At 47.7% G+C, this 15,679-nt stretch overlaps 1 protein-coding gene across 1 annotated transcript; it reads right to left on the reverse strand.

Annotated features, from left to right (window-relative positions):
- Positions 1-4,268: 4,268 nt before the first annotated feature.
- Positions 4,269-6,597, reverse strand: LOC148156607 (uncharacterized). The gene has a single exon (XM_088010532.1). The coding sequence runs from the start codon at positions 5,795-5,797 to the stop codon at positions 4,274-4,276; it is 1,524 nt and encodes a 507-aa protein (XP_087866658.1). The 5' UTR covers positions 5,798-6,597; the 3' UTR covers positions 4,269-4,273.
- Positions 6,598-15,679: the final 9,082 nt, after the last annotated feature.

The raw sequence follows: 15,679 nt of genomic DNA on the forward strand, positions 1-15,679 counted from the left end.
AGCTGGCGGTGGCTGTTTGGGATGTTTTCATCTTCATAATGTTTGTCACGTTTTCGTCCTTTTTCATCACGTTTTCAACTGTCCGTCATGTTTCCGTCATGCTCTCGCCTCCGCCGGTAAACACTGGGACTCATGTTTCCTCCGACCTGCTGAAGTTCAGGCCCAAACCGTTATTCCTCAGGTTTGTTTGTTTCGTGACTCTTCCCACTTGGAGATTGAGCCCAGATCTTCTCACGCTGCGCAGATTTCACGCCGTTTGGCTGAAGCGTATCAGATGGCACGCCGGATGCCTCGGCCTGTCAGGGTGTGGTAATCCTCGAGTTTTCTGGAGATCAGGTCGTTATCTGACAGAACCCCTACACGACCGATCCCCAAACACACAAACAACGCTGCACCAGGAATGCTCAGGTGTCCTCCCTTACAAACATCTCCGTAAACTCGACCCGTTTGAGCCACTTTGGAACAATTTAGGGAGGGACAATCACAGGAAGTCATGTCTTATCTCAGAGGAGCAGTGGATCGACTCGGTCTTCTCAAACCAAACAACTTGTCCAAACCTGAGCAGAAAACAGACAGTTTGGTTTCTTTCTAATCGTATCTCTGGAGTGTTTTGTTCAGATCATTGCAGCTTAAACCCGACTGATGCTGCGTTTTGTCTTTTTGGTGTAACGATCTAATCTGTTTGATTTATATCTTCATGATTCTGATTGAGCAGCTTTTTGTTGCTGAAAATGTTACAGATAAAAAACAGCATCTTCTGAAATTATTGCATTTGATTGGGAATTTATGTGGATTTGATCATTTTTACGCTTGGAGATCAGATTTTATCTAATCACACAAATCTCCACATTGTTGCATATTGTTTTAGATTAACGGGTTCATCAGAATCTGTCCGATGCTCATTTGAGGTTTCAAACCAACACTATATTTGTAACTCTTCATCCCTACCACATCTGCAGAACGAAAGTTACTGCTGTAACTACGGTTCTATGAATCCCGGATGACCGCCAGAGGCGGTGCTTCAAGCACTGAATGATCATTCTTGCGCATGCGCAGGTCGAGTACTAATGACAACAATGTCACCTGTGACCTGCCGGGGACCCACGTGACTCTATATAGTCACATGACACCCGGCGTTCAATCCCTCCACCTTCTCGCGAAGAGCAAGGATTCCGAGGGACCAAGCACTCTGGCGGTCATCCGGGATTCATAGAACCGTAGTTACAGCAGTAACTTTCGTTCTATTTCATCCCTACTGACCGCCAGAGGCGGTGCTTCAAGCACTGGATGACTCATAACAACAAGGTCACGAGGAATAGGCAACATCCAAGGGATAACCACCGCACTACCCACCTCAATGTGATGTAGGGGCGTGCTGCTCCAGAATTCCTTGAAGGGGATGGGGCGCAGCCACATTCACCCTGTAAAACCGAGTAAAGGTACTAGCCGACTTCCAGGAGGCAGCACGGCATATAACGTCCAACGGTACCCCAGACATAGCTGCAAACGAGGTCGACATTCCCCTTGTAGAGTGGCACCTCACGCCGGCCGGCAGCTCCTGGCCCTGCAAGGCATAAGCCTTGGAGATGAAATCCACCACCCAGTGTGCAAGTCGTTGCTTAGAAAGCGCCTGACCCTTTCGTGAGCCAGCGTAGCAAACGAAAAGGCTATCTGTCCGTCGGAAGGATGCTGTGGCATTGATATATGCCTCAAGGGCACGAACAGGGCACAGTGGCTCAGAGGAGCCACCGGTGTAGAACCGGGCAAGATGGAGTGGCTGGGTACTGCCTGCCCCCCCTGACACCTTAGGAATAAACGTTACATCAGGCCACAGTGTAACACCTGAGCCATCCGGATTCCACCGGCAGCAGGGCTCAGCAATCGAGAGAGCCTGTAATTCCCCCACACACTTTGCGGAAACCATCGCCAAAAGGAACGCCGTCTTCATTGAGAGCCATTTGAGGTCCGCAGATGCCAAGGGCTCAAATGGGAGGGATCGAAGAGCATCAAGCACCAGAGAAAGGTCCCATGCTGGTGCCACAGAACGAGCGGGTGGGTGCAAACGCCGAGCACCTCTCAAAAACAGCACAACATCCTTGTCTCGGCCCACTGAACAACCATTCAGACCGACATGCCAGCAGGAAATGGCAGCCACATACACTTTCAAGGTAGATGGAGACCTTCCCTGATCCAATAATTCCTGCAGGAAGGTCAGTATGTCAGAGACCGAACACTGCACCGGATCCTGCCCTTTATCATGGCACCAGGTCACAAAGGCCGCCCACTTGTTAGCATAGACAACTCGCGTGGATGGCGCCCATGCATTAGCCATCGTACGGCCTACCGACCCAGTATAGCTGGAGAAAGCGGCTCCCGGCCTTGCAGGGGCCAAAGGCAGAGTTGGAGCTGGTCCGGTTCGGGATGCAAAATCCGACCCCCCATCTGGGAAAGAAGATCCCTCCTGGAGGGGAGACGCATTGGAGACCCTGAGCTGAGCTCGCAAAGGAGAGGAAACCAAACCCTTGCCGGCCAGCAGGGGGCCACCAACAGAACCCTGTGCCCTTCCTGACGAATCCTCAGGAGAGTCTGGAAAAGTAGGCTGAACGGTGGAAAGGCATAAAGGAGGGTCCGGGGCCAGTCGTGTGCCAGCGCATCGTGGCCCAGAGGACCGCTGTCGTCCAAGGAGAACCAAAGGGGACAGTGAAATGCGTCCCTCGAGGCAAATAGGTCCACCTCCGCCCTGCCGAAAGCCGTCCAGATGCACTCCACCACCTCCCGGTGAAGTTTCCATTCGCCTGGAAACGGCTTCTGACGGGATAGAAAATCGGCCGACACGTTCCGTGGCCCGGGGATGTAGGCTGCCCTGAGGCTGGTCAAGCATGGGGCTGCCCAGATCAGGAGCCGCCGAGTCAAGTAAAATAGTTTCCTGTACCTGGTCCCCCCTTGGTGGTTGATGTGAAAAACCACAGAGGTGTTGTCTGATCTCACCAGCACATGCTTCCCCCCTAAGCCTGGAAGAAAGCTCCGGAGAGCGAGAAACACAGCCTGCAATTCCAGGAAGTTGATGTGTTCCCGGCACTGCCGCGGGGACCATGTCCCCTGTGCCACTTGACCCCGCCATGTTGCACCCCAGCCCGTGGAGGATGCATCCGTGAACACAACTTCCCGACGACACGGGAGGGAACCGAGCGGGACCCCTTGTGTCATGAACGACTTCACCCTCCATTGGGACAGAGACTGAAGACACTGAGGGCCCACCCGAAGCCTCCTGCGGCGATGAGCGTACCTTGTGGAGTCCAGATTCAAGGTGTTCAACCACATCTGGAGGGGCCGCAATGACAGCAGCCCCAAGGGCACTACGGCGGATGCTGCCGTAAGCATGCCCAGGAGTCGAAGATACCGCACAAGAGGTGGTGCCATGCCCCGCCTGAATTCTGGGAGCATGCCCAATATACCGCTCACCCGCTGGGGCGACGGGCAAGCAGTCATCGAGACGGAATTCATTGCCATGCCCAGGAAGACGGTCCCCTGGGAGGGAGTCAATTTGCTCTTCTTCATGTTCACCTGCAAGCCCAAACATTCCACATGATGGAGCATTAACCGAGTATCCCGAATCGCCTGTTCCCGTGACGTGGCACAAATGAGCCAGTCGTCCAGGTACGGGAGGATCCTCAATCCTCGTCTCTGCAGAGGAGATAGAGCTGCTGCGACACATCGGGTGAACACTCTGGGGGACAGCGAAAGTCCGAAGGGGAGGACCCTGAACTGGAAGTGTCTCCCCTGAAAGGCAAAACGAAGAAACCGCCAATGGGGCGGAGCGATGGGAACATGAAAATAAGCATCCTTGAGATCTATGGAAGTGAACCAATCGCCCGGGGAAATGGCTTGCAACACTTCCTTTGTGGTCAGCATATGAAAGGGCATTACCTTCAAGTACACATTCAGGCCCCTGAGGTCCAAGACCGGACGTAGACCCCCAATCTTCTTGGGAACCAGAAAGTACATGGAATAAAAGCCCCCTGGATCCCGCAGGGGGTCCACCGGCACTATAGCACCCTTGTCCAGCAATGTGCAGATTTCCTGGTTCAGTGCCTGTGCTTTCACCGGGTCGCAGATCACAGTCATCCTGACCCGGCCAGGGACGGGCGGCCGGCGGCGGAATTGAAGGCGGTACCCCTGGGACAGGGTGGACAACACCCACAAGTCCGGTGTGTGGGCAGCCCAGAAGTGGAGCTGTCCCGGGGTAAAACAACCGACCGCCGGCCCTAAGGCATCACCTGCGGGCCCCCCGGCCCCTCGATGGCCTGGGAGGACACCGGCCAAACTGCGCGGCTCGAAAGGGGTGAGATGCCCTGGCCCCAGCTCGGTCTTGAGCTCGGTTCCCCTGATCCGGAGCAGGTCGTTGGGCCGATCTCTGACCCGTCACCAGACCCTGGGTCTCAATGAAAGAAGGAGGTGGGCGCGAGGACCTCCGTGAAGGACCCGCAGCAGCCCAAGAGCCAACCCGCAGGCGATCAGGTCTGTGAAGCCCTGCCAGCTGCTGCCGTGTTCGAGAGGCCTGGGCTGTACGATCCAAGGCATCGAGTGCCGCAGAGCCGAAAAGTTCCCCAGGAACCACAGGCAGGGTCCGGAGGGTCCTCCTACAAAGCTCCGTAAGAGATGACTGCGCCAACCAGACCTGGCGGCGAGCGTGAACCAGCGTGGAGAGTGTGCGCCCCAGCTCCCTCGTCATGAGAGCAAAAGCCTGCAGAGACGCATCAACCAGGCCTTGCGTGCTGTGGTCCAGTGGAACGGTTTCCAAGGAAGAAGACAGGGCCAGCAGAAGATGGGAGAGGGAGTTCCCAATCCGGCCCATGCGGGCCCCAGAATCATAGGCCTTGCAGAGAAGGTCATCAGTAATACGGCACTGAGGTCGCGGACAACGAGCATTGGGCCGCAAAGCCTCATCAGGGGGGATAATAAGGGAGGCGATGCCCGGTTCCACCGCAGGCATCTGCCCCAAGCCAACCGTGGGCGCCTCCTGCATAGACGCCAGAACCCTGCCGTCCGTCGTCAGACGTGAAAGTGCCTTTGTATCCGACCAGCAAGCATGTAGTTCCCTAATATATTCCTCTGAGGGAGGAACCACTAAGGCAGCCTCAGATCTACCGCGCCTAAAGAAAGCGCTGGAAGCTGCAGGTCGGGTCTGAGGAACACCAATCTTTAAACGAGCAAGAGCCACTCGAATGGCGGCAGTCACAGATTCCCCTGTATCCTCCTGGGAGGCAAAGGAGTCAGATTCTGAGGCCCCAGACTCCAATCCTGGAGGTTCATCACAAAAATGGGTGCCCGAGGCCGCCACCGAAATAGCATCGTCATCATTGACCGATGCCTCATCCCGCTCGGGAGGGAGAGCCGCACTGTGCTCACCATCAGTTCTAAACGACTGGAGGAGGGTCTTCATGCGGGTTAGCTCCGTAGAGAGGTGATCCACCTTCGTGGACAACCTCCCTGCATCGGTCCGTCTGGCTCTCTTCGCAGGTTCCGAAGTCGCAGTTACAGTAGGCCGTTTGCACGTCGCCTGTCCGGGGGGCAACGAACCATGCGGCAGAGCGCCCACGCAGTCAGTAGGCCTCTCCAGCGCCGCCAGCCGATCCAGTCTGACAGAGCGGGGCATGATGCAACAGTTGGGGCAAGCCTCATCCGATAGAGCCTCCCGGAGATGTTCCACACCGAGACAGGAGGGACACAAGTCATGCCCGTCGTCGGGTTGAAGTGGAGCCAGACAGGTCGAGCAGCAGAAATTGTCCAACATCATATTGCTGAAAGGCGTGATCCGTTCGTCACCAACAAGAACTCAGCGCAGAAACGCCACTGGTGAGTTCAAATAACTTATAGAAGGACTCAGCGCGAGCAGAAACGCCACTGGCGAGTCAGACAACCAAACTCAAATGAACTCAACGCGAGCAGAAAACGCTACAGGTGAGTTAGAATACAAACAGAAAATTAACTCAGCGCGAGCAGAAACGCCACTGGCGAGCCAGACAACCAAACTCAAATGAACTCAACACGAGCAGAAAACGCTACAGGTGAGTTACAATACAAACTGAAAATCAACTCAGCGCGAGCAGAAACGCTACAGGTGAGTTACAATACAAACTGAAAATCAACTCAGCGCGAGCAGAAACGCTACAGGTGAGTCAAAGAGCCACAACTAGGCAAATCAAAGCAAAGAAAAAAACCAAACACTTACCAGTCGTCGCAGTGCGACCGCAGATCTGGTAAATGGGGAAGCAGCTTGTGCAGCCCCTGGAGGGCGAGACTTACGCCCGCAGCTCCGACCAAATTCGGTCACGGGGCTACTAGCAACAAGCAGATATACTACAGTGGTACACAGAAGCAGCTAGCTTCACACGACCACACACCTGTTCTCAACACACCTGCGCGCGAGAAGAACAAAGGGATTGAACGCCGGGTGTCATGTGACTATATAGAGTCACGTGGGTCCCCGGCAGGTCACAGGTGACATTGTTGTCATTAGTACTCGACCTGCGCATGCGCAAGAATGATCATTCAGTGCTTGAAGCACCGCCTCTGGCGGTCAGTAGGGATGAAATAGAACTGATTTTAAAGGTTTGTTTTGGTCTGGACCTACAACTTTGGGTCAGAATATTATGACGAAATACAGCTGAGCAGTTTTGTTTTTATTTAATTTTGTAATTTTTTAAATGTATCTTGCGTGTCAAATTTTTAGATTATGGTATTTTGGCACTGTTGGCGTTCCGTATTTGTGGCGGCGTTATGAGGCTCCAGTAAAAACCTTTTGGATGAATAAATGATCTGGATGTTTTAATAAATCTGAATGTTTTCTTTAAATAATTTTGAGTTTTCATTTATGAATGTGTTTGAGTTTTTGTGGATCACTTCCTTTCTTTCACAGCCGTTTTGTTAGCAAACATTCAGAAAGTCTTGTAAATATTTGATATTTTGAAATGGGAAATGGATTTTTGGAGCCTGAATCTCTTGGTCTGTAAGTAACGAGGCGTCCGGCCCAGTTTGAAGCTGCCATGGTAACCGTTTTCTGATCCTTCAGAAAATCAGACGCTGCCTGTTTTCTGCTGAATTTCACTTTCATTTCAGGTAGATTCTGCCAGGTAGCTTCAGATGCTAATGGCGTGTTTCACTTACTACGTTTCTACTTTGGCCTCTCCGTCCGACTCTACTCCATATATGAAGTTAACTTTGTTGTTTTCTGCAGCCTCAGGTCTTATTTTATTCGTTTTTCTCGACTGATTTATCGCTGAGTGTCCTGCGAGCCGTTGAGCAGAAAAGGCCCCGGCTCCCAGCCCTCGGTGACTCAGGAGCGGCAGGAACAGGGAGTGTTTTGTTGTGAAAACCATTTGGCCCATGGCAACATTATTTTCTGTTCTTCTTGCAGCGCCAGACCGAATCAGAAATACGGTAGCTCTCAGATCAAACCTGTCCGCCCGCCGTAACAACCTGCTGAACTTCCTCGTCCTTTCTGGGGAGGTTCCAGCTCAGCCTGACTCACAGGCAAACAATTACACAGATGTTTGTTTTTAAACCAAATTCCAGGAATATTACTTGGTTTTAAGCAAATTATTCAAGGTGAAGCTGTTCCTCCTTGCTGGATCTGAACTCGGCTGCTCCTCATGTGGAGCGGAAAGAAAGCACCTGAAGCCTGCAGGCGTCCAGTCAAAGCCCGCCTGATGCTTCAGCGGCTTCGCTCTGCAGTCAACAGATGTCATTAGAAAGTCATGAAAGACGTTGTGAAGGTCGCATGCTGCTCGGTGTTCCCAGGAAATCCGTGTCCAGGCTGCGCTGCTGAGCTCAGGTCTGCTTTTACCAGCAGCTGGACTCAATTTAATTAAGTTAATAAAACGATCTCCGTCCAGGTAGAACAGACATTATGGAATAATGATCAGCACTTTAATTTGACCTGCAGTGTTGAAATCAGGTCAGTTTTGGGTTTTTTGTTTTATTTTGTTGTGACTTTTTGTCTAATTCAGTTGGTTTTGTTTAGTTTTTAGAGCGTGTCTGTTCGTTTTTATTAGATATAGTTTAATTTTTGTTTTTATTAGTAGTTTAGTTTTTTCATACTGTGGTTAATTTTTAGGTGCAGAATTGAAACGAAGGATTCATCGATTGGGTAATGAATAGTCAACAGAAGATGCCATCTTTAATGAGAAGTTTTCAGTTGTTGTTGAACAACCAGCTGGTTTATCACAACTTTTCTGCCGCCAGGCGGAGAATGAAACGCCGTAATTTGCCGACAGCCGACGTAAACCGCTTGTGTGGAGGAAAAACCAATTTCACATCAGTTCGAAAAGCAAACAGGATATTTGTATAATGTATATATGTTTTTTAGTTAGTTTTATAAATGCACAATATAATCGCAGTTATAGTTTTACTCATTTCAGGTAAAGAAAATGTTTTCACCATTTCAGTTTTTTAGTTTTTGTTGACTAATAGTTTTAGTCTCAGTAAAAGTCAATGAGTGTTAAACCGATTCAGACCGAAACAAACTGCAGTTCCCTTACATGCTGATGACGGTTTGTACATGGGATGTAGATTTATACGTGCGGTTTTTGAACTCTTTACTTTCTGCTTTGGTCCAATCCGTCGTTCCAGAAATCTTCTGCTTCTTTATATACAGCTTAGCAGAATTAAGCAGAGAATTGGTGAAGAAGCTTCGTCTTTGGTGAGAACATCAAACAGCCGTTCTTCACCGTGAAACGATTCTCATGCCAGGTTTGCACAATCCTACCATCACTGAGCCTCGTTTAGTCTCAACTTGTTTCCCTGCTGCTATCAGAGGAGCAATTATCCCTCATTTAACACGTATGTTGCAAACCCACTTAGCAGCAGCATCCATCTGTGATTTATAGTCAGACCTGCAGTTCCATGTCTCCTCTGCTTCATCTCTGATCCACACAAATCTCCGATTTAGCTGAGATTCTATTTTAATGAATGTTTACCGTCAGATTCCTGTAATTTCCAGATAAACTGCTGTATCCTCCTTTTCTCTGCCGCTGGTTTGTTCCGCCTCCATCATGAGGAGTTTTGTGTTCTGGAGGCTGTATCTCTGTTTGAACTGATTAATCTAAGTTTGGGATGATTGTGAAGCCTTGAGACGTAGCTTGGATCAAAACCGCAGGTTTGTTTCTCCCAGTTTACCCTCCAGAGGAACCAGTCCATTTCACTGTGGTGTCTACATTCCTGCTTTTGTTGTTCACAAAACAAGACATAAAGTGTAGAGCAAATCTTTATCGTAATTACATAACTGGAAACATGGGAGGAAGGAAGGTCTGCCGATCGGGCCTCTCTGCTCGCTGATGATAAAAACTGATTCTCCTGTTTGTTTCTGAAATATGGGTTAGGTTTTTCCAAATATTTTCCTTCAGAGCATCCAGCAGCCAAGACATTCACTGAAGGCTGTTCTAGATCTGGGATGGACAACATAAGGTCCGAGGGCTGGAGGAGGTCCCTGGATTGTCCCCATCTGGTCCTCGATGCCCTCAAATAAATTGAGAAAACAGCTTTTAATCAACACGTCCAGATAAAAACCAAAATAAAGCACATTGAGAGTGATCACCTCTTCATTGTAGTTCCTGCTAGTGGTTTGGAAGGGAACATTTTGGTACATGAGGGATTTTAACGTGTTTGAGAGCTGGACAAGTGGGCAAGAGCATCTCCTAAACCGAGTTCTACCCGACTCGTTTGGATCCGTTCAGGGGAGGTTCAGTACCTGGATGGACATGAAGGTGGTACCAGACAACCAGACTGCTGATTGGCTTGATGCTGGTTCTGACAGAAAGTTACCAGAACCAGCATCTTGGATGGTGGCTCTGGGGCCGTAAAAACTTATTTCCCCCTCACAGATTTCTTGTTTTTCCATTTTCAGATCATTAAACTCGATGGTGTGTATTCTTCTACCAGCGCTAGTAGCCAAGCTAATTTTCATTTTAGCTGTTAACATTGAAAATGTTTAGTGCACTTAGCTTCCCCTAAATTAATTTACTTGGCTGTTTTGTAAACTTTCAGTTGATTACAGTTCGACATCTGTGATGGTTTTGATTTTGGACTGTTAAGAATTCAAGTAATTAAAAGTTTATATTCTTGCTTTTATTTTGAAGTGGATGAAGACTGTTTACGCATCACTTCCGTGTAAATTATGTATGCGTGTATGTAAATTATAATGTCAAAATTATCTTTGTGCTCGAGGGATGTGGCTTTTCAGGGGCAGTTAAAGTTAGCGCTCGTGAATTAGCTTCCGCTAAATATCATGTTGGTGTTTCACTTCAATATTAGCTTCGGCTAAATACCGTGATTGCATTGCGCTTTAGCATTAGCTTCCACATAATATTTTGGTGTAGCGATTTAGCATTGGTTCTGCTAAATACAATGTTGGTGTAGCACCTTAGCATTAGCAGAGCTAATGTTTATGATTAGCACTTTAGGTTTAGCATAGCTAACATTTTAGTTATTGGGAACATCAAAGAATGTTAAAATGAGATGAGGCGCCTTAAAGTATTTTTAAATCAGAAATATTTTCTGTGTTTGGCCTTTTATTTTCTTCTTAAATGATATAAAAATCTGAGACCTGTCATTTTGACTGATAATAATTTACACCCGTACCCGGTGCAGAGGCGCAGACACTTTAGACTTTATGCACAGAGTAAATCGAGGAGGCAGCTAAAACATTCATTATAAAAAATCCTGTCTGAATATCATCTCTGACTCGAACACTGAATGAATCTTGCTAACAGCGTTTGGCTGAAGTGGTGATTTTAATAATCCTACAGCACAAACGGAGCAAAGAAAACTAGAGGGAATGCTGATCCATTTATAGTCTGAATAGCGGAGTAGGCAGCTAGAAAGGTGCAGACTTTAATTAGACGGTTATGACCGCTGCACGTTAAATGCGTACATGGCTCCGCCCCACTCCGCTCCCATCAGTCACACATCTCAGAAAAATTGCACCTGATTCACCCTGCAGTCACAACAAGCGACAAAATGGAGCCGGAAGACGTTAAACAAAAGCTAAAAACAATAAAAACTCCGCTTAAGCAGTAGAAGCCTAATTAAAGTAACGTCTGGGTAAATTCAGCCTCAAGCCTCTAATTAAAGTTAATCAGTCAGTTTGGACACGGTGTCTCTTTGCTTGGTCCGGGCCGGGTTGGACTTTTTAGGGCCGATCTGAACTCTAGTTCAGATTTCTTCTCCAGATGCGAACCGGGAGGCTGAGCAGCCGTTTGTAATTCAGCTGGAGTCGTTTTCGTTGTTTCATGTGAGGTTATTGGACCACAGTCAGTGGTTTTAGTCACTGCAGAGAAAAGGTTAGACGTTTTCATCAGCCTGATGGGTGATGGGACCCGGATTCTCTGTTCAACTTGTTGGAAATTAATTAAATTGCATGACAAAATAAATTCAACTGAGAATTTAAAAATTGACGGGTAAAAAGAACTTTTTTGACGCTGTCAGTCAAAATGATGGACAACAAAAAGTCTAGCTCTGCTGCCAATAGCTGTTTCTGATAACCAATAATCAGTGTTTTATCTGCAGAATTGATTGAACTGAAACCAGGCTTCTGCTGCTGAGGAGAATCAGCAATGCAGCTGAAAGTTCAGGACAGTAACTCTGGACTTTGGCGTCTCTAATCCAATTAAACTTGGATAAATACGTCTAGTGATTTGAAATAAAGTGACTGACATCCTGTTTTTATGCCTGAGAATAAATTTGTTCAATCGAGACACCCAAAAATGTGAAACCCATTTAAAACATTTTTTGCACTTTGCTGTATTAAAAGAAAGCTTTTAGTACAGCAAAGTGCAAAATTCCTTACAAGTTTTGGATTTGCAATGAAGAAAATCTCCTTCCTACCATAAAACATGCACTACTTTATTTATTTTATTATGTATTTTAATTATCACTTGATTTTGGCCCACATGACGAAAGTTTGGACACCCCTGCTGCAGGTCAGACGTCCTTTAACCCTGGAAATGTTCTGCAGGTGACAGAAGGCCGACTTTATAACTGTCTTTATGTGTCTCTCAAGGCTGAAACCCAGATTTGAGCCTGATCTCTGATCTCAGTCTGTAATGACTGACGCTCCGTTGACATGGCTCATCCCTTTTGGGTCTGTGAAGCATCAGCATTCCATCGGCGCCTTTACCTTTTCCATTACCTCACAGCCTTCTGGGGATAAAAATAGGACAAATTCCTGCTGATTATTGAGACAAATATTCCTCATCAAGGTGTCAGCGTCAGTTTTGACGCTGTCTGGGCCGCCGGTGTCGGTCGGGACGCGTCACATTCCAGGCTCTGCATTGTCCTGAGCGGCAGAATGTTTCCAGCCTTATTCACGGCCTTCGCGCGCGCGATGGCCTGGGGCCCTCATTCAGCGGGGCTCTTATCTGCAGCGCCGCAGGGGCCGCTGAGCGGTTCCTGTTATTGCAGCTCCGCGCTGCCGCTCCTTCCCGCCGCCTCGGCATTCAGATGGCACAGAATAAGGATTGTTTGTTATTACAATGCCAGTCCGCAGTGGCTTTGGCGTGCGTTGTTTTGACTCTGAGAACAATCAAACTTTCCAATAAAAGAGCCGGTGCTGCTAACGCCTCCCCCGCTGTTTATTTACAGCAGCATCAGATCCTCAGTCTGCACTGGGACAGGAAGCACCTCCACCATCACTCTGCACCAAAACATGTTGACCTGCTGCTCGATTATGTAAGCCTGTTTGAAGTATGCGTGCAGATAACGATTATTTTAGTCATTTATTCATTATTCTGACGATTAATCTGATTAAAAATGTTGATATTCTGCAGATTTAAAAAAAAATTATTTTATACAATATTAGAAATGCATTAAAAGATGCAAAAACAAAAAATCTTTTATCAGAAAATATTTTATTACCTAAAATGCAATAACATCATTTCTTTAGTAAACTCTTGATTATTTATCTGCTGGACTAAACATGAAACGGATCAAAGCTGATCTGTGATGATCAGATTAACTGATCAATAATTGGATGAGGAAGGTGTTTAATGTTGTGTTGTCTCTTATTGAGAGATGTTGTATTTTTTGGGCATTGTGTATTTATTGGTTTATTTATTGCCCACAATGGAACATGGCAGTGGTAGCATCATGCTGTGGGTCTGTTTCAGTGCCAGTGGCACTGGTGCATTGCACAAAGTACAAAAGAGGAAGACCAGCTATGAATTCTTCACCTCAAATCAACAGCTAGAAGATCCAAACAAACCCAAACCAACGTAGCATAACACCAGGCTTCCTGGATTTTCCAAAACTCCGACCCTAAACCGATTGGAAATCCATGGCTGCTGTTAAATTTGACTTATTTCCCTGAACCAAATGTGCTGGAGCTCAGCTTTGGTTGCTAGGTAACGGAGCTGGGCTTCGCTGGGGTTGCCAGGTAATGCAACCCAATAACTCTGAGGGTTTTGAAATGGCCAGTTTTCCAGACAAAATGGAAACTGGTGACTGCTAAATAACTGGCTGGGTGTTTTTATTTTTATTTAATTTTTTGTGCTTGGTCTGAGTTTAGAAGCAGTTTAGACCCAAATGGAAGCATAAAAATGTGCAGAATTTTGCATAATAGGTTTCCTTTAAAGTCGAGTCTGAGGAGCTGAACTGATGCTTTTCAGTGAAACTGTTGGTGAAAAACTCGATGGGGACCAAGAAGAAGAATCGTTCCCTTCAACAGGAGATTAAAGTCTTTAAAGACGTCTCTGTAGCTGCAGCCAGTCAGCCGTTACTGATCCGGTTCTAGTCTGGATCTGATCACGCTGGGATGGGCCGCAGGTAGCTGTCAGCCTTTTGTCAGGGAAAGATAAGAAACAAAAGCTGTGAAGGTAAATGGTCTGAGATGGAAAACTACTTCTCCGCTGGTGACTCTGAAAGCTTCCCAGCCTTCCTCCCTGGACTTTCCATCCTGCAGAAACGCAGCGGTGTGTGTGTGTGTGTGTGTGTGTGTGTGGGGGGGGGGGGGTTGTGTGTGTGTGTGTGTGTGTGTGTGTGTGTGTGTGTGTGTGTGTGTGTGTGTGTGTGTGTGGGTGGACGGTGGAAATGGTGGGAGTCTCTCCTTTCAAAGGGTGGCCCAAGAACAAAACAGGAAACCATCCCTTGTTTTGGCTCGTGGTCGCTACAAGTGTCAGGAATTCAGAGGCGGCGAATTCACATGCTGAGGTTGGCGGCGCGCAGGTCAGAGCATGCACGCACAAACACAAACACGTCCGCGCATCCATTCACCCGCTGCGGCGGGAATGTCTGGCATGCTCCGATAAGCAGAGACACGACGACTGTGAACCCGCCGTGGATGTTATGAAGAACGGTCCGCCAACAGACTAAATACTCAGAGATGCTGCCCTGACCTTGGTCCAATCAGGACTCGTGTTGTATGTGGGTCACAGTTCTGCTGATTCTTTTGGGTAAAAAGCGCAGAAAGCATCTCGACCTCCTTCATAAACAGGAGTTTATCTGACACGTCTTAAATCCTCCCTGTTTGGATTAAATAATGTCAGGAGAACCGGTTCTGGTGTTGCTGTGGGCTGAGATCTCGGCCCAGTTGGTCCAGTTCGTGGCATCGCCCTGCTGCACTAACAGACACCCATTACACTGCAAAACACAAAATCTAACAGTCATTTTGATTTGGTTTCCAGTGCAAATTGTTCTGCTCTCTCCGCCGTGATGAGCAGCATCAGCCGGTGCGGCTCCTCTCATATCGACGCTGTAAATTCTTCACCATCTCCTGTTTCTAGCTTCAAAACGATGACGGCTCATTTTGTTCTGCTGTCTTACGGATCAGAACCGCTGGCCCAGCTCTGTGCTGGTCTTTATGGTTAAACGTGAATCGTGTGCGTCTGATTGTTTGTTGTTTGGTGCCTATTTCAATGCAGTTATGAATTGTCAAACACTTTGAAAACATTTTTGTTGTAAATGTTATATTTTTGTAAAAGTGTTGGACGGATGGTCTGAACTCTGACAAAAGGAAAACCGGTTCCTTTGTTTCTGCTCACATTTCTCTCATTACGCTCGGCGCGCTCTGCTGACACGAACACGTTGTCACTCAGGTTCAATAGCATTGACCTCTGACCCCTGGAGAAGTGCTTCCAGGTGGAACCTCTCCGGTCTGGGTCCGGCTCAGAGCTCAGACCTCCTGCAGCTTCGCTCAGACATCCCGACACAAAACAAACCAGGGACTCCGGATCGGGCCGGAACCACCTGGAGCGGGCCGGTTCCGGCGGGTTCTGGTCCAACGCGCTGATGGGGTCCGGATGAACATGGTTTTGGTTGAAAATCAGAAGGACAAACTGAAACTGGGTCAAATTGTGTATTTGCAGAAATACAACAAAACTGTTTACAAGATATAAGGACTTTTTAAAGTTGGTTCCTTAATATTAATATAAAGTTTGAGCTTATTGGGAGATTATCCTGCTTATAGCGACATTTTGCCTTATTATAAGGGGAAAGTAGAACTTTTAGTTAAATGTTCAGTTAAAACAAGTCCATATTTCTTCCTGAAAAGTTACTTCTAAGTTTTGTCTTAGTTCAGTGATGCTAAGACATCTGCACTGAAAACCAGACCTAAATAAAACACTGGAATGGACCTGCAGGTCTGATGGGCTCTCAGCTGAGATCTTCTCTCCTAACGAGGCGGCGGGTC

This window comes from Poecilia mexicana, unplaced genomic scaffold (assembly GCF_051168715.1).
Source record: "Poecilia mexicana isolate PSO_F unplaced genomic scaffold, ASM5116871v1 scaffold_11, whole genome shotgun sequence".
In the NCBI taxonomy this organism is placed as follows: domain Eukaryota; kingdom Metazoa; phylum Chordata; class Actinopteri; order Cyprinodontiformes; family Poeciliidae; genus Poecilia; species Poecilia mexicana.